Source organism: Danio rerio, chromosome 2 (assembly GCF_049306965.1).
Source record: "Danio rerio strain Tuebingen ecotype United States chromosome 2, GRCz12tu, whole genome shotgun sequence".
Lineage (NCBI taxonomy): Eukaryota > Metazoa > Chordata > Actinopteri > Cypriniformes > Danionidae > Danio > Danio rerio.
In genome coordinates this window covers 56,714,291-56,734,762 of record NC_133177.1, presented here as the reverse complement: position 1 = coordinate 56,734,762, position 20,472 = coordinate 56,714,291, and the positions used below count along the sequence as shown (strand labels likewise).

Below are 20,472 nucleotides of genomic sequence, written 5' to 3'. Positions count from 1 at the left end.
TTAAGCTATGCTATCTCGAGTTCCAAAAAGAGCATTGCCCAAAGCTTTTTATAAGGCGTACCAGTTCTGAGAAGGTCAGTAGCGTTTGTTGAAATCACTAACCTCTAGAGAGCAGCTGTAACAGTGACGACCACTAATGAAGAGCTCACTGCATACCCATAAGCTGCAGTTTCTCTCGAAAAACACTTCTGTTCCTTTAGTTTATTCCTCGTCTTTCGTCCAAAGAATGAGACATCAAATCAAGGCACAAAAGATCTCTGTAAATGGCGGCGCATTTGGCCTGTCAGAGCTCAGATTTGGAGACCCATAAGCCGAGAAAGCTCTTTTGTTTGGGGCGCTAAAAGCATTTCAGTATTTTAGACACATCCCTCTATTTTCTGCTTGAGAGTGGGCGGCAGGCGGGGGATAAACACCGTTTATGACAGAGAAGAGTGAGTTTGGCCTTGTGACAGAACGCTCTCGCCACAGGTTTTTTTTCTTTGTCCAATCCGAACCATTACGAAAGACATGGGCTGTTTGCTGTGAAAGATGGCTAGCTACGGCTCTAAATTTGATTTTTTTTTTTTGTAACTGGAATGAAGCTTTTACCTTCTCATCTGTGCATACAGTGAAAATAACCTAGTAGTTACTTTTCCATCGGGTACCCTGATGTCAAAACGACATCAAAAATGCTTATAGATTTGATGTCAAAACCTTGATGTACAGTGCATTCAGAAAGTATTCATAGCGCTTCACTTTTTCCACATTATTTTGTTACAGCCTTATTCCAAAATTAATTAAATTAATGTATTTCCTCAAAATTCTACACACAATATTATATCATTATGGGGTAATGACAATGTGGAAAAAAGAGTTTTTGAAATTGTTGCAAATTTTTTAAAATCAAAAAACCTGAAAAATCACATGTGCATCAGTATTCACCGCCTTTGCCGTGAAGCTCAAAGTTGAGATCAGGTACATTCTGTTTCCACTGATCATTCTTGAGATGTTTCAGCAGCTTCATTGGAGTACACCTGTGGTCATTTCAGTTTATTGGACATGATTTGAAAAGGCATGCACCTGTCTATATAAGGTCCCAGGGTTGGCAGTGCATGTCAAAGCACAAACCAAGCATGAAGACAAGGGAACTGTTTGTAGACCTCCGAGACAAAATTGTCTCGTGGTCTCGCGGCATTTCTGCTGCTCTGAAAGTTCCGATGAGCACAGTGGCATCCATCATCCGTAAGTGGAAGATGTTTGGAACCACCAGGACTCTTCCTAGAGCTGGCCGGCCATCTAAAAAGAGTGATCAGGGGAGTAGGGTATTAATCAGGGAGGTGATCAATAACCCGATGGTCACTCTGTCTGAGCTCCAGCGTTCTTCTGTGGAGAGAGGAGAACCTTGCAGAAGGACAACCATCTGTGCAGCAATCCACCAATCAGGCCTGTATGGTAGAGTGGCCAGACGGAAGACACTCCCTGGAATTTGTCAAAAGGCATCTGAAGGACTCTCAAACCATAAGAAACAAAATTCTCTGGTCTGATGAGACTAAAATTGAACTCTTTGGAGTGAATGCCAGGCGTTACGTTTGGAGAAAATCAGGCACCGCTCATCAACATGCTAATACCATCCCTACAGTGAAGCATGGTGGTGGCAGCATCATGCTGTGGGGATGTTATTCAGCAGCAGGAACTGGAAGACTAGTCAGGATAGAGGGAAAGATGAATGCAGCAATGTACAGAGACATCCTGAATGAAAACCTGCTTCAGAGTGCTCTTGACCTTAGACTGGGGCGACGGTTCATCTTCCAGTTGGACCCAAAGCATACTGCTAGCTATTCATGGAGTGGCTTTACAACAACTCGATGAATGTCCTTGAGTGGCCCGGCCAGAGCCCAGAGCTAAATCCTATTGAACATCTCTATTGAACATCTTTTAAGCTAGTATCGTCCCTACTTGTAGCGCCGCTACTGCCCAACACTGTACATAGCGATACATGACCTTTTTACCTTGTATTGCTAGAAGAAGACAGATAAACTGTCATGTTCCGTCAGTCAAAACATCTGTCAGAGTTGTATTCAGATACTGCCTAAAGTCTTTGCCATATAAGCATATGTGAGAATTTTTTCTCCCCTCTGGTGTCGAGTATGAAAGAAACAATTACGATGTGTGAGTTTAACACAAAATATTAGCCCTCTTTGTAAAATCATTTATGCACTGTTTACTTTAAAAAAATATCCATGTTATTACCAACAGCCGTGCATTGCAACAGCAATAATTAACACAGTAATATTATTATTTTCATACATATAAAAATGATAATCAATACTCACATTTACAGTAACTTCTGAGACAAAGTCATAATGGAAATAAGATCTTGAAAGTGGCTGATCTGAAAAACGTTATATGGCAGCAAAATAATTGATTACACAAAGATGTTATTGCATCTGATTTTTACAATAATAGGAAATGTTTTCATACTGAAGTGATTTCTGAAGAATCAAGAGAAGCTGACAACTAACCAATGATGCTAAATATTCAGCTTTATAACAGGTAATAATACATTAATAATAATAATAATAATAATAATAATAATAATAATAATAATAATAATATTTTACTTTATAAACATTTAAAAATAAAACAGTTGTTTTAGTTATAATATAATTTCTAAGTATTGGAATTTGAATTATATTCTTAATAAAAAACATTTTTTAAATCTTACAACAAACTTTTAAATTCTGTGCATATATACATGCTTAAATATAAAAATAATATATACAGTTGAAGTCAGAATTGTTAGCCCCTGTTAATTTTTTTCCCTAATTTCTGTTTAACAGAGAGATTTTTTTCCATCACATTTCAAAACATAATAGTTTTAGTAACTCATTTCTAATAACTGATTTATTTTATCTTTGTCATGATGACAGTAAACAATATTTGACTAGATATTATTTCAAGATACTTCTCTACAGCTGAAAGTCACATTTAAATGCTTAACTAGGTTAATTAGGTTAACTAGGCAGGTTAGGGTAATTAGGCAAGTTATTGTATAACGATGGTTTGTTCTGTAGACTATTGAACAAATCATATAGCTTAATGAGGATAATAATATTGACCTTAAAATGGTTCTTAAAAAATAAATAATTCGGACTTACACTATATATATATGTTAAAACCTTCCCCACTTGAGGAAGCTTCTTCTCTGTTTAAATAATGTAAGCATGAATGTCACATAGGATGGAAAATATATCGTTATAAATAATAAATAAATAACATCACAAACTACTTTCAACATCCAATCAAATCCCAAAGGTGATCACGAAGTTCTGCTTTACATTACTATGTGCCACTGAATATTCTATTTATATCACACACACGCACGCACGCACGCACGCACACACACACACACACACACACACATACACACACACACACACACACACACACACACACACACACACACATATATATATATATATATATACATATATACACACACAGTTGTACATCTATCTTTATAGGGACTTTCCATAGATGTAATGGTGCTTATACTGTAAAAACTGTATTTTTTATGCCCCTTCTCCAACCCAACCCCTAAATCCAACCCTCACAGCAAACAATCTGCATTTTTTATTTATTTATTTATTTGCTCTTCAGTGTTTGAACTCTCAGTAATGATTAAATCACACTGAACTGAGCTAAACTGAACTGAACTGAACTTAAACACTAAAACCTGAACCACACTGTTCCAGTTACTGAACCACACTGTTCCAGTTACTATGACCATTTATGTGAAGCTGCTTTGACACAATCTACATTGTAAAAGCGCTATAAAAATAAAGCTGAATTGAATTGAATTGAATATGTACATGTTCAGAATACTTAATTCTGTGTGATTTATGAGCTTTTCCTCATAAAATAGTTCACAGAAAGTCTAAATGAACTGGTATTGCTATACTTGTGTGGACATACTAAATAAAATTAACACACACACACGTGTACATCTATATTTATGGGGACATTCCATATTGTTGGTGTAAATATATTTATACTGTAACGACTGTATATTTTATGCCCTTTTCCCAGCCCAACCCCTAAACTCAACCCTCACAGGAAACAATCTGCATTTGTACTTGTTCAATATACTTAATTCTGTGTGAATTTTCCAAAAAGACAGTCCTCACAAGTTTAGAATAAACTGGCATTGCTATATTTGAGGACATTTGTACATTGATGCTTAAAACATAAGGAATATACACACGCACACACACACACACACACACACACTAGAGATCATGTAGCGAGACAGATACACATCCGTCTAGATGTCAGCCTAGAAATGTCACATCACATAGAAAACAGAGCATACTTATTCCAGCATAGTTTGGTCTCCTCTCTGTTTCAGCTCATGCATTTTTACATACACACACACACACATATATCCGTTTGCATGTGACCTCCTGACAAACACACACAGAGACACAGAAAGAGAGCTGGAGAAAGGCTCTACTGTTTTATTGATCGTGTGTTGGTTGAAGACCGCCTCACTCCAGCTTGTATATTTGAGAAACTAGCAGGCCAAGCACGGGACCCGTGAGCCCCTCGTCACAGCGGCAGATCCAATGACTATTTCATTTACAGTCTTATGCTAATGCGCTTGGCAGGAGCAGGACGAGGTCTGTGCACACATCTGCACTCAATAACCCAATCACTTTAACCCAAATTAATACCCACAACAGACAGAGAGAGCAGCGTCGAAGAGGAGCGGACAGAAACCCCCCGACAATGCAAAAACAAAACAGTGTTATCTTGTGCTGCAGAAAAAAATAGCCATATAAAAACAAGTATTTACCTGAGAAGCAAAACTGGAAAATATTGTATAAAGACTTGCAGTCAGACAGTGTGTGTTTTTAATTTGAACAACAAAGGAGAGGGACCTAAAATGAGACTGTTCTCTGGAGCATTCCACTAAAATAAAAGCTAATAATTTAACGTGAAATAACTATAAATATTGCTGTTTCAATATAGAAAATAATAATAATAATAATAATAATAATAATAATAATAATAATAATAATTATTATTATTATTATTATTGTTGTTATTATTATTATTATTGTTGTTATCATTATTATTACTATTATTATTATTATTATTATTATTATTATTATTATCATTATTATTATTATTATTATTATTATTATTATTATTATTATATTTAATATAAACATTTAATATTTAATTTAGGCATTTTTGATATATATATATATATATATATATATATATATATATATATATATATATATATATATATATATGTATGTGTATATATATATATATATATATATATATATATATATATATATATATATATATATATATATATATATATATATGTATGTGTATATATATATATATATATATATATATATATATATATATATATATATATATATATAAATATATATATATATATATATATATATATATATATATATATATATATATATAAAAAAATATATATATATATATATATATATATATATATATATATATATATATAAAATGTTAAACAAAATAATAATACATTTAAAACAAAAATCATAATTTTTACATTTGTTTATATGTATGTTTAATATTATATTCTAAAATAAAATAGTGCTAACTTTAAAAAAAGATTTTTTATAAAGCTTATTTATTTGTTTATTTATTTATTTCAGAAGCAAAATTAAATGTAATAATAATATTTGTTTTCATAAAACAATATGAAATAAATCTAACAATTTCATAATAGTCAGTTTCATAAAGTTACATAAACAAAAATAAATAAATAATAATAGTAATAATAAGTAATAATAATAATAATAATAATAATAATAATAATAATAATTATTATTATTATCATTATTATTATTATTATTATTATTATTATTATTATTATTATTATTATTATTATTATTATTATTAATTCATTCATTTTCTTTTCGGCTTATTGCCCTGTATTAATTTGGGGTCGCCACAGCGGAATGAACCACAAAGTTTCCTATTTGTTTTACACAGCAGATACTCTTCCAGCCACAACCCAAGACTGGGAAACACCCATACACAATTATTCACACACATACGCTACAGCCAATTTAGCTTATTTGATTCATCTATAGCACATGTCTATGGACTTGTGGGGGGAAACCGGAGCACCCAGAGGAAACCCACGCGAACACAGGTAGAACATTGAAACTCCACACAGAAATGCCAACTGGCCCAACAGGGACTAAAATCAGCGACCTTCTTGCTGTTAGGCAATCTTTCTACCCAGACCACCACCGTGATGCCACAGGCGACGAGGTGGTGCAGTAGGTAGTGATGTCGCCTCACAGCAAGAAGGTCGCTGGTTCGAGCCTCGGCTGTGTCAGTTGGTGTTTCTACATGGAGTTTGCATGTTCTTCCTGCGTTTGCGTGGATTTCGTCCGGGTGCTCCGGTTTCCCCCACAGTCCAAAGACATGCGGTACAGGTGAATTGGGTAGGCTAAATTAAAGTTGATTAATTAAATTAAAATTAAAGTTTCTCAGTGATGGGTTGCAGCTGGAAGTGCATCCGCTGGTAAAACATGTGCTGGATAAATTGGCGGATCATTCCGCTATGGCGACCCCAGATTAATAAAGGGACTAAGCCGAAAAGAAAATGAATGAATGAATAATAATAATAATAATAATATGATTTTATATAATTATATATATTTTTAGCACATTGATTAAAATGAATTTAGTGTTATGACATTGTTTGATTTATTTCATTTTGTTTAATGAAAACAAATATTATTGCATAGAATTTTGCTTCTGAAGTAAAATTCTGAAGTAAAATGAAAAAAATATATAATCAAAAAACTTTTACAATAAAACCTTTACTTTTACAATTTTTTTTTTTTTTTTTTTTGCTGAGCCAATGATACTTCAAGAAAACATAAGGAAAGGCTTCAGATGGATACTTAACTCTTTATGTTGTTTACTAGTTAGCCTTAATGCAGACTTTGAAAATAAAACTGCGACCATAAACTTTAATATGCTCAATATACAACTGCAGCCTACTATAATTGGCCTGCAATCATAAAATCATTTATTGCAAAGTGCAGTTGCAACTTGATGCAGTTTCAGTGCAAACCTGAAAAAAAAACACCAACAACCAAAGATGTTCACAAGACACTTCTGTATGATGTGAGAAAACACTGCACATGAATATATGCTAAAAGTGCACCTGTCATGGATTTGTGAAAATCACATTTCATGCAGCGTGTAACACAGCACTAAGTGAATGAAAATAACATGCAAATTTTAAAGCTGAAAGGCCACTGTGCTTAAAGTTACAGTCTCTCAAAAGAAAAAGTCCACCCTGAGTCATTAAAATGAGTAATTTTTTAAAAAATGAATCCCAAGCTATATCAACCAATCACAACAGCATGCCATCTGACCAATCATTGCAGATTTGCATAATACACAGAAGGGTTTTTTTTCACTAGGCAACTCATTTGATAATCTTTAAGCAAATAAGATAAAAACAAATGCACATTATAAGACAATGAAAGTGTTTTACATTTACATTTAGTCATTTAGCAGACGTTTTTGTCCAAAGTGACTTACATTTGAGGAGGCATTCAGTGATCCAACAAAAAGAGCCAATATACCAACTCAGGCGAGATATATCCAGCTGCAGGCCCACAGAACCACACACGTTTTAGGCACAACCAATCTAGGACACACGATTTAGTCAAACCATATATGGTAACTAACTCTTTAGCATTATCGCCACCTATTGAATTTCACAAGTATGGTTTCCCATTTCAGTCATTATTATTATTATTATTATATCGTTACGATCATTTTAACATCTCTGCAGTTTCTGAAATTATGTAAATAAAAATAATTGGTTAAAGACACTTATGATTTTATTCAACTTTGTTCACATACACAAAAAAAAAACATAATAGACCGTCTAATTGTTGGATTAAGTGTAATAAACTAATTCAAGATCTTAATATTATCATACTTGGTTAAAATCACTTTGTTGTAAAATATAAAAAGCAAACAATAATGTCACTTTAAAATAAATTAGCCTACTATAGTTCATCATTTAAACAATATACATAGTTATAAACTGATTATCTTAACTGATTATCTGATTATAATTATAAGTTTATATATAAACTATCTTTTACTAAACTGTCACAGCTGTTAGTTAGTTATATATAGTATATATATAATATATATATATATTATTAATAGTCAGTTTGTTCCTATTGCTAAATTTTGGTTTAAAAACAATTTATTGCTTACTATAAATTACTACAGTATTAAATGTGGGAAATCATTAATTAAAAGATTATTAGAAAGTTAAGCAAATAAACACTATCAAGACAGCAGACGAGTATCTGCAATATTATTGTCAGATAATAATGACTGATCAGCTATAATGATTAATTAAAAACTGTTAAGTCTATTATATGGAATGGCGATCGAAACAATGCTCCCCATTCGGCCATCTCAATTGCAATATTTGTGAAATAAAGTAAACGCTATTGTTTATTGTCTACAATATTTATTAACCATATATATCAAAATATATCGATGACGATGTTCAAAAAGACGTTAATAACATTAACATCTGTCGTAACCATATATGGTTTGCCTAGATTGTGTGTCCTAGATTGTGTGCGCCTAAAACGTGTGTGGTTCTGCTGGCCTGCAGCTGGATATTATTGACTCAGGCTCATTCTGAATACGTACCCCTATATACATTTCTTAAGAGTACCAATTACATCCCAGGATGTACTTTTTTTTGCAGTTTTTGATTTCATGAATCCAGAAGAGGCCACTGTGTAGGCTTTATTGAGAGTTCAAATTTCTCTCGCCAGTGCCATCCGCACCTGCTTTTCTCACATAAATCTACCAGAGGCTGCTGTTGACTGACTGACTGACTGACTGACTGACCGATCCCCTCGCCCTCCCACTTTCCTAAACCCAACCAAAAGGGTTTTCAAAAGCAACAATTGACCTGCCCACCCACTTCCCTTAACCTAAGCGGTCAGTGTTTTCAAAAGCAATCCAGAAAAAAAAACAGCTCTAGCGGCAGCCAAATTTTTACCATGTTTTCAGATTTTACCACATTCAACTCTCTATATTTACCTTTTTTGCTTTGTTTTTGGCTTTTGTTTAACCTTTCTAGAAACATTCTAACCCAGACTCGAACCCAGCCTCATGGTCAACTTCGCTCTGCTTCTCAAATCCTCCGATGTATGTGTTGAGCCACTTGACAAACTGGTAACAGCGGAAAAGCCATCCATACAGAGATAATCAGTTAGCTGGTAACCACAAAAAGGAATGGCATCATATCACCCCGTAGCATTAGTCTACATTCCTCTGGCTACATAATTTGAGCTCTTCTGAAATGCATATAGGGGTATGAGAGAGAGAGAGAGAGAGAGAGTTTCTACATTTCTGGAGAGAGTGTCAAATACATCTCAGGAGCTAAGTTTTTTGCAGATTTTGTTTTTGCAAATGCAGCAGAGGCCACTGTGTACGCTTTTTCAGAACTCAAATTTTTTCACAAGTGACATTAAAGCCTGGTGTTCTCATGTAAATCTACCAGAGGCCGCTGTTGACTGACTGACTGACTGACTGATTAATCGAATGATTGACTGACCAACTGACTGATACCTCCACCCACCTCCTTCCCTAAACACAACCAATAGGGTTTTAAAAAGCACTGATTGACACACCTACCCCTTTTCCGAGACTCAACTGCAGTGTTTTGAAAAGCAATCCAGACAAAGAAAAGTTCTCGCGGCCACCTGTTTTTACCATGTTTTAAGATTTTACCACATTTCTACCATGTTATTTACTCTTTTTTTTTTTTTGGTTTCTGTTTTTGTTTTACCTCCTTTATAGAATCGTTCTTCCCCAGACTTAAACCCCATCATCACAGTCAACTCCGCTCTGTGTAACAAATCCTCTGATGTATGCGTTGAGCCACTAGACAAACTAGTAACAGCGGAAGAGCTGTCCATACAAAGGTAATTGCTTAGCTGTAAAGCACAAAAAGCAACGGCATCATACCGCGCCATAGCATTCATTTTACAGATGAAATGCAGCCATACATTCCTCTGGTTACATAATTCATGCTCTTCTGAAATGTATATACGGGTACTTTTTCCCTATATACATTTCAGACTAAGAAAATCAGAAAATCAGAATAAGCCTGGGCTGTAACATGGTCTTATTCTGATTTTGTACCCCTATCTAAAGTACATTTCTGGAGAGAGCAAAATACGTCCCAGGAGGTAAATCTTTTTTGCAGTTTTTGTTTTCGAAAATCGACCAGAGGCCGCTGTGTACGCTTTTCTCTCGCAAGTGCCATTTCTCTCACAAGTGCCATTCGCGCCTGGTGTTCTCACGTAAATCCACCAGAGGCCGCTATCGACTGACTGACTGACTGACTGACTGACTGACTGACTGACTGACCAACCGACTGATCCACCCACCCACCACCTTCCCTAAACCCAACCAATAGGGTTTTAAAAAGCACTGATTGACCCACCCACCCCCTTCCTTAAACCCAACCAGAGAGCTTTAAAAAGCAATCTAGAAAAAGCAAAGCCCTCGTCTGATTTTTACCACATTTTCGGATTTTACCACATGCTCACCCTGTTATTTACCTGTTTATTTTATGTTTTGGCTTTTGTTTTAAACTTACCCGCTTTCTGAAACCGTTCTTCGGCGCACTTGAACCCTGTCAACTCCGCTCTGCGTCTCAAGTCCGCCAACCTACATGTCGAGCTACCAGACAAATTAATAACAACTGAAAAGTCATCCATACGAAGGTAAGCGAGTAAGCGAGAAAAGGAACGCCGTCATACCACCTCGTAGCATTCATTTTAAAGACAAAAAGCAGCCATACATGTTGTGGCTACAGAATTCCCAATCTCCAGAAATGTATTTAGGGCTACGTCTTCAGAATGAGCCCATGTTGGGCTTTTTTGTTTCGTTTTTTGACATTGAATGCATGTCAACCTGTTGTTGGCGACTCGTGAAACCAAATTATGAACTCCTCATAATCCATAATACGGGCACTTTAAATTCAAATTCAATCCACAAAGCATTTCCTAAATCCTCTACATCAGAGGTGTCAAACTCAATTCCTGGAGGGCCGAAGCCCTGCACAGATTAGTTCCAACCCTGCTCCAACACACTTACCTGTAGGTTTCAAACAAGCCTGAAGGACTCAATTAGTTTGATCAGGTGTGTTTAATTAGGGTTGGAACTAAACTGTGCAGAGCTGCGGCCCTTTTGGAACTGAGTTTGACACCTGTGCTCTACATCACCATATCAACAAAAATCCCAAGAAAAATCCCAATCAGTTCAATAAAACCAATTGATAAGCATCACAAAACTCTCAAACAGAGTGAAAAAACCTCCAGCCAAGGTCAATATCAGCAGCACACAGCGACAGCAGCAGAAAGCGCGCAGGACTGTGAAAGTAAATGAGCGCGGAGCAATAAAGCAAGGCAGAAACGAAGCGTGTTTTACCTCCTCGACTCTCGCTGTCAGCAGGCTTCACCTGAATCGGCCGTGTCATCTGTGGAGAGATGGAGGAGAGAGAGGTTAATGTGGAAGTGTTAGACAGAGACAGACAGAGGAGAGCAGGTTAGGAGTGTTTACAGCTGTCAAAGACACTTGCTTATTCCCAATTACACGACTTTTACTATGTCCTGATAGCAATGTAGACAAAGAAGTATAGTTTTGAGTGAGAAACAGAACAGTAGATTAGCTTTGGGACAAGCTACCTCATCTGTAATGGACTGTTCTGTTGATTAGTTACAACGTCAATCTTGTCACAAGCTCCACATTTCTTTTATAATTATTAACTTCCTATCTTCTTAATGCAAATGTTGTCACTGTTTTGGAGCACACACTCGCTTATACAGTAGGTAGTACCGAGGCTAACATGTTGATACAAAGTTTTGATTTTAAGGGACTTTAAGGAACTGTGGGGAAATCAAAGTTGAGATTTTGACTGTTTCTCTTGGACATAAGCAATACTGAGACCTTTGCTTAAGTCTGAAAAGCATTGAGATGTTTCCCCTGAGACTCCAGTAATTTTACATTTCTCTTCTTTTGAGTTGCAGATAAGATCTGATGTTGATGAAAAGTCAAATTTTGGGATTCGTTCGTTCATTCGTTCATTCACTCACTCACTCATTCATTCATTTATTCAATCATTCATTCAATTTTTCACTACTTCAGTCATTGATTTGTTCACTCATTCATTGAATCATTAACTTGCTCATTCATTAATTTATTATTTCATTGACTTATTAATTATTTTTTTGTTTCCTGATTTATTTATTCATTCACTCATTCATTTGTTTACTAACTCCCTCACTCACTCATTCATTTGTTCACTCATTTACTAATCCATTTGTTTATTTATTTGTTTATTCATTGAATCATTCACTTGTGCCTTCATTCATTCAATATTAATTTATTTCTTCATTAATTAATTAATTAATTCATTCATTAATTCGTTGGTTCACTCATTTGTTCACTCATTCATCCGCTGATTTGTTCACTGATGCATTTGTTAACTTGTTCATTTATTAATTTGATCTCTGATTTATTCCTTCATTAATTAATTTGTTTACTCATTCATTCAACATTTAATTAACTTATTCACAAATGGATTTATTCATTTGTTTATTTACTCACCCATTTTTTCACTCACTTACTCACTCACTCACTCATTCATTCATTTATTCATTTGTTCACTTATTGATTGATTGATTCATAAATTAATTCTCTTATTCACTCATTCATTTGTTCACTCATACATTCATTCATTCCCTCACTCATTTGTTCACTGATTCATTTATTCATTCAATCATTTACTTGATCATTAATTCATTTACTTATTCATTCAATTGTTCATGGATTCATTCATTAATTTGTTCACTCATTCACTCGTTCATACATTTATCTGTTTTCTAATTCATGCATTCATTTGTTCACTCATTCATTCACTGATGAATTCATTCATTCATTCACTCATTCATTTGTTAACCAACTAACTCATTTATTTTTGTTCACTCATTCATTCACTGATTAATTTAGTAATTCATTTATTTACTGATGCATTCATTTTTTCATTCACTCATTAATTCATTCACGCAGGCATTTATTCATTTCTTCACCCATTTTTTACTCATTCATTCATTTATTCATTCTTTTGTTCACAAATTCATTCATTCACTCTCATTCATTCATTCATTCATTCATTCATTTATTCATTCATTTATTCCTTTCACTTATTCATTCATTTGGTCACTGATTAATTAATTTATCTGTTCACTCATTCAGTCCTTCATTTGTTCACTGGCTCATTCATTCATTTAATTCATTCACTGATAAATTCATTCATTCATTTATTTACCCATTTTTTTACTTATTCGTTCGTTCATTCATTAATTCATTAATTCATTCATTAATTCATTCATTCATTCATTCATTCATTCATTCATTCTTTACTCAAATGCAATTTTTTATTCATTCATGGTGTCTATTACATTAAAACGATATAGAATCTATTATATAACAAACTAATAATTATTTGTCCGTTAGTCCACAGAAATGCTGAAGTTGCTGCCTGAGTGAAATCGTAACTATGAGTTGAAAAGACAGAGCTGCGAGGTCAGATGAGGTCTGCGTGCTCCAGTTTAACCCTGCTTTATTCTATCACTCCATCTCTGCGTTCCTTCATTTCCGTCTAAACTCCTCTCCCTTCATTGCATTTTCTCTTCATTACGGTTTGCGCTTAAAGATGAATGTTTCAGAATTCGTTAGACGCCTTTTTTCCTGGAGCACAGAGGCACAAACTCATTGTGTCTTTCATGAATACGAAGCGTGTGCTGTGATGCACAGTAAAGCCCAAACGCACATTTGCATTTGTTTAGTGTCTGATGTGAGGAGGAAGACGAGCGTGAGAGAAAAAGAGAGAGACAGAGAGACTATCTTACACATCTAATAAGTCAACGCGGAGATGTTTTGTGCGGAGCAGCTTTAAAACCTGTAATCTGATAAGGGTGAGAATGAAAGCTGATCAGATCACGACAGCGTTCTGCATCCTGCCATCGACAACCGGATATCACAGCACCTCCTCAAACAAAAAAACTAAAACTGAGGCCACAAGCTGTTGTTTATTACACAAGACAGACCCAATAGAAGAAAGACAGACATATGAGCACTAAACTTTAGTGCAGAACTCATGAATGATTTCTAATACTTCTGGTTCAGGAGAGACGTGCTGTCAGTTTACCAAGTAATCATTTCACGAGTTCACACTCACAGATATTTGACTGAATAGAAAATGCGTATTTGTCGTGCTGTCCGGGGAGAGGGCTCTGAGCTCGGGAAGACACCCTAACTCGTGTGATTCCCCTTATCAGGATGAAGAGATAGGGTCCGAGCGCAGTGTCTAGCCCGGCTCCAGAACGCTCCCCCCTCAGATTTAAATAGGTATCTGGTTTAATAGTGTGGAGTTGGGGTGGTGGAGGGACGCTGAAGTCGAGAGAAACAGAGGTTGGACGTGTTTGACTGTTTATAGGGGTGTGCTCTTGAGCTGATTGGATAATAGAATGATTGTGTGTGGGTCTGTGATGAATCAGCCTCGTAAAAAACTGATCGTGCTCCTCACGAAATTTGTTTATAAAACATCACTTGGGGGTGGGGGGGGGGGGGGGGGGGTTTGTGCGGAGTTATCATTTAGTCATTTTTAGTAATCTTTGGATTTGGGATTTGCTTCATTCGTAGATTATGTAGGCTTTTTAAAAAATTATATTATATAAGAACTATTAAGAACTTTAATTTTCCAAATGAAAAAAAAAAATGGTTTGTAGGTGGTACACTAACTTATTAATAGCCTAATTGGTAAGTTTATGATAAAGCCATCAGCATCAGCATCAGCATCAGCGCTGGTTCATGTCAACTCATCTGTGTCAAACTGTGACCAGTGTAAGAGGCTAGATTATCATATGCACTTGACTAGAAATGTACAGTTTTTGGCGAGGCAGTGGCGCAGTAGGTAGTGCTGTCGCCTCACAGCAAGAAGGTCGCTGGTTCGAACCTCGGCTCATTTTGCGTTTCTGTGTCGAGTTTGCATGTTCTCCCTGCCTTCGCGTGGGTTTTCTCCGGGTGCTCCGGTTTCACCCACAGTCCAAAGACATGCGGTACAGGTGAATTGGGTAGGCTAAATTTTCCGTAGTGTGTGTGTGTGAATTTGTGTGTGGATGTTTCCCAGAGATGGGTTGCGGCTTGCTGGATAAGTTGGCGGTTTATTCCGCTGTGGCGACACCGGATTCATAAAGGGCCTAAGCCGACAAGAAAATGAATGAATGTACAGTTTTTTACCATCATACTGATAACTTTTTAGTCGCTCGGCAGAACTACAGTTCAAACCGCTGAGGTTAAAACCCATTCTTACACCAGAAATATCCTTCTTTATTTTTGCTTCTTTGCAGTGCCGGTGCGTACATAGAGGCAACCTAGGCAGCCGCCTAGGGCAGCAGAATAGTGAGAGCAGTAGTGTCATTCACAACCGCCGCCCCCTAGTCTTCACTTCGCGGTCCTGGGGCCTCATGTACAAAGACTTGCATTGAATTCATACTAAAACTTTGTGTACACACAAAGCTGTACATCCGACCTAATGTGAAACTAAGCACACATGTGCGAGCCTAAAAACCCTTCCCACCCTCCGGAATTAATAACAAAAAAAGAAATAAAGTGGGAGAGTTTAGAAGATGCGGTTAACGCAGTGGGGTCTGAACATCGAACTGTGAGTGTACTGTCCAACAATTGGTGTTCTTAACCAAAATTAGACAGCCAGCATCATGAACTCGGTTCGAATCCAGCGTCTGATCTACTCATTCTTCTCATTCCTATACATATCAGATTTTGCCTACTCTTCATCACGAGGAAGACAAGTAGGAATCATTAATAAGTGTGTGTATTATGTTAAGCGCATTTGTGCATCACAATTTTATTTGCACATTTCAAGAGTTCGCACTTAGCTGATGATTGATTATAAGCAAGTTTGGCATGCTGTCCCGGGAGATATCCCTGAGCTCAAAGGTTTTTGAGCCCTGGGCTCCCTCCCGTTTGGAGGGCGAGAGGGGAGCCTTGAGCTCAGGTAGATCTCTACAACTCCCCCTTGAAAAAAACTGATGATTAAAAATCGAATGCTATGAAAAGATATTCTGCATGGTGAAAGATTAACTGTATTGCACAATTTAGATTTATCGATTATTGTGCATGTTTTTGGAATGTGAGAGGAAACCGGAGGACCCGGGGAAAACCCACGCAAGCACGGGAAGAACATGCAAACTACTCACAGAAACGACCACCGGCCTGCTAAAGGACTAGAACCGGTGTCGTTCTTGCTGAGAGGCGACAGTGCTAGTCACTGGGCCACCGTGCTGCCCCATGGAGGGAAAGGTGAAGAGGTAGGGGTGGAAGGGGGGATTCTTCAGATCGAAGATGACTGTAATGAAAAACCCTGGCTCTTTATGGTGGGTTAGGAATGGCCTGATTGGTGGATCATGCATGCTAATGCAGAACCAGCCGTGTTCAATCATAATCACGTGCTCCTCTCGAAATTAGTTTATGAATAAACTTCACTTAATGAATGGAAATGTTTTTGATTCACGTATGCAAATTCATCTTCAGATGGCGCCTTTATAGCAATGTGCATGCAGTCGATCGCTCCGATTACATTGGGAAAACTGGCAATCGATGCAAATTGTGTTTTAATGTTTGGCTTGTCAACTGTATGGTATGGAAACCTTATATACCTGCTAGACATGCGGATGATCCTGTCCCATACAGCTGCCATTGCACGGCTCAAAGATACTTTGTAGAGTGCAATTTAACACAATTGCCTTTAGGAGTCGCCATTGGAAATAAAACAAACACACACAAGAAAAGCACATACACCAGGCATGAAGTTGGCGTGGACTAACGCACATTCTCACGTTCATTTCATCGTTGGTAAATCCAAACGTGAGCGTGAAATCTTGCTTACGCAAAGTTTTTGTGCGTACGCAGCGTTGATACACGAAGTCCCTGGTCACTTCCGTTTTCACTTTCGGGTTGAGGGCGGTGTGATCATCGTCTGCATAGAGCGCCAGTTCAGCTTGCTCCGCCCCTGCTTCTTTGGCAAAATATGTCTACAGACGCGTGTGTTTGCACGCGTTACTGTCTCGCAAGTTAACAAATATTTGTTGCACATTTAGGGGCCGATCACAAAGAGCACGCCTTTCCGCTCCAAAAACGCAAGGTGCGCCTCAACGCCTTTTATAGTGACAAGAAAGAAAAGAAGTGCAATGCTCTTTTGTATGTAAGTAGGAAACAATTGAATCAGCTGACCTGTATTACCGTCAAATGTGTAAACATTTGCTGCTGTTCGCGCTTTTGCCTTTGAATGTCTCTAGGACAAAAGCAGCAGCATGAATGCTAAAGCTTTCAATAAAAGTGGAACCATCAACAAAAGCCCGACTCCTTCTATGTTTACAAATACAAGCGCAGCCTTTTAGAGCTCATTACTGTTTAATGATGTCAGAATTTAGCGGTCGTTCCTGGAAAAATTACGTAACGTCCTTGCCTGTGTGAACAGCGCTTTTTTGAATTTACGATGTGGTAGTTTTCAGAATGTTTACTGGTATCACTGTGTAAAAGGGGCTATTGTAAGCAGTATTTTCTATAAGGTTACACACACCGACACTGAAATTTGGCTTCTGTTTGTGTTGCTAAGCAACGTATAGAAAACAATGTAAAGATGGGGTAATCAATCCGCTTGTTAAGTGTGACGTCACGCGAAGCGGCTTCCGGGTCCAAGCGCTCTATTCAACTGAAAGGGGAGACTCATGAAATGTTAAAAATAAACGTTTACAAAGCGATTTGACACTTTCGAAAATCACGATCACAATATATATGTCCATGTCTAACATCCCAAGGCCAGAAAGTGATTCATTTTTTTATAAATTGTAAAATTTTTGGTATTTGTTATGCAGCAAGCCCAGAGATTGTTGTGTACACTATGATTTTATATAAAATTAATTTTAATGTGTGATAGAAATAAAACGCGATCATAAATGAATGATTTCTCCACTCAAATGAATGGCGGCTTGCACCCGGAAACAGTGTTACATACGTCACAAACACGTCACCACTTAACAAGCGGATAGACCTTATTCTTAAAATGCAAAATGACCCATTATGCTTTGCTTGTATGCGCAAGGAGAATGCTGAGAACTTCCAGTCAGCAGCTGATGTCTATAAACAGTCACATTTGGACAGCTTTTATAATCTATTTTACCTGCTTTTATCATCTTCGAACGAATACTGTTGTCGATCAGCGCCACCTCCTGGACAGATCGTTTAAAAAATGTGATCTAATGGGATGGAAAACAACTACTGTGAGGCATTTCCCCTCGTTGTCAGTCGATATCTTCTGCTGTTTAAATGAAGCCTCGTCATCGCTAAAGTCAACAGTTTCTCTTTCTTTCATATATAAGCAGCCCAAACACATGTAATTCACCAAAATGTTTGACACACACACGTAGCCTGTACTGTGCCACTGACACACTAAAATGACTAAAAAAAAAAAATGACAGAAAAACACAAACCATGGTAAATACAACACACTGAATGAAACATAAACGGCTCGCGATTAGAATCAACAGCAAATCAGGCAGCAGAGTATCAGTAACAGACTTTTATTGGTCATTTAAATAAATTGCATGACTTACACACCTGTTAAGATTCATGCCAGTAACCTGGTTTGCTCTATAATACAGTGAACTATTGCGTGTGTGTGTGTGTGTGTGTGTGTGTGTGCGTGCGTGTGTGTGTTTTGAAGAGCTGCTAAGAACAGCTGACAGGTCGGGAAAACACGCACACACGCACACACACACACACACACACACACACACACACACACTGTATTTCTGACGGCAGACACGTGAACTAGGAGAACGTTTTTCTTTTTGTGTGTGTGTGTGTGTGTATGTGTGTTTTGAAGAGCCGCTAAGAACAGCTGACAGGTCGGGAAAACACGCACACACACACACACACACACACACACTCTGTATTTCTGACGGCAGACAAGTGAACTAGGAGAACGTTTTTCTTTTTGTGTGTGTGTGTGTGTGTGTTTTGAAGAGCCGCTAAGAACAGCTGACAGGTCGGGAAAACACGCACACACACACACACACACACACACACACACACACACACTCTGTATTTCTGACGGCAGACACGTGAACTAGGAGAACGTTTTTCTTTCACGCGTGAACCACATCTCTGACAGATTAACGGCTTTAACACACACTTCTCAAAGTTGTGTGTCACAAAAACACACTGTAATCCACTCAAAACGCTATTGAAACCCATTTTCGGATCGCAAATTACCAGTTGTAAATGCTGTAAACGGAAGTTCTAAACATTCTACCGGAAGACGCTGGTTGCTATGGCGCCCTCCAAGCAGCAGCCAAGAAAAAGGTCTGTATGCGACCTATTTTAGAAAACCACTCAGCACTGCACTGTAAGAAACTCAAAATCAAATTTGATTATCTCCAAACAGTCTATTAGGACCCTACCAACCTCTCTATAACAACTCCCTATGTAATCACTCCAAACAAACAAGCAACAACACGGCATCATGCTGTGCCTGTAAATGATCTAATCCAGACATAAACTGCATCACAATGTGCTTACAATACACAAGACAGCCCAACAACTGCATAGAGGGTAACATCTAGTACTGTGGTAAACACTATGGGCTCTATTTTGACGGTCCATGCGCAGAGCGCAAAATGCAGGGCGCAAACGCTTTCAGGGAGTGTCAGAACGCATTTTTGCTAATTTAAGGATGGAAAAATCAGCTTTGCGCAGTGGCGCATGGTCTAAAGGGGTTGAGTTTATTTTCTTAATGAGTTATAGGTGTGTTTTGAGAATAAACCAATCAGAGTCTCATCTTCCATTAGCTTTAAGAGCCAGCTGCGTCGCGCCATAAGCGCATTGCTATTAACATGATGTAAAGTAAGTTCACTTTCGTTTTTGCTCTCATGGATAGGGAAACCTTTAAGCACAGACATCAATTAGTCTATAAATAATTCATTTCGTTTGTTAAGCGCAAAGATTTGTTTCAAAACTATTTCTAAATTTAGTTCTAATTTCCAGCAAACAAATAAATGATTAATAATAACAAAGTGTGCTCAAAATACTGAGTTATTTCCAAATACACCTGCTGTGCGCCATATGGTCTAAAACCTGACAGGTGGACAAATCTAAGCTTGTTTTTAATAAAACAAATATAAACATGGATATAATAAATAATACTGCTAATAATAATAACATTATACAAAAGCAAATTGAATGAAATGAAAAAGCCTC

The 20,472-nt window shown here is 36.9% G+C and overlaps 1 protein-coding gene across 1 annotated transcript in view; it reads right to left on the bottom strand.

The window, feature by feature from the left end:
- LOC141378996 (CUGBP Elav-like family member 5) overlaps positions 1–20,472 on the bottom strand; it is a 253,784-nt gene that overhangs the window by 183,587 nt on the left and 49,725 nt on the right. The window contains exon 2 of the mRNA XM_073931439.1: positions 11,560–11,608. Within this exon, the coding sequence (XP_073787540.1) occupies positions 11,560–11,608 (49 nt within the window). The remainder of the gene's footprint in view (positions 1–11,559; positions 11,609–20,472) is intronic.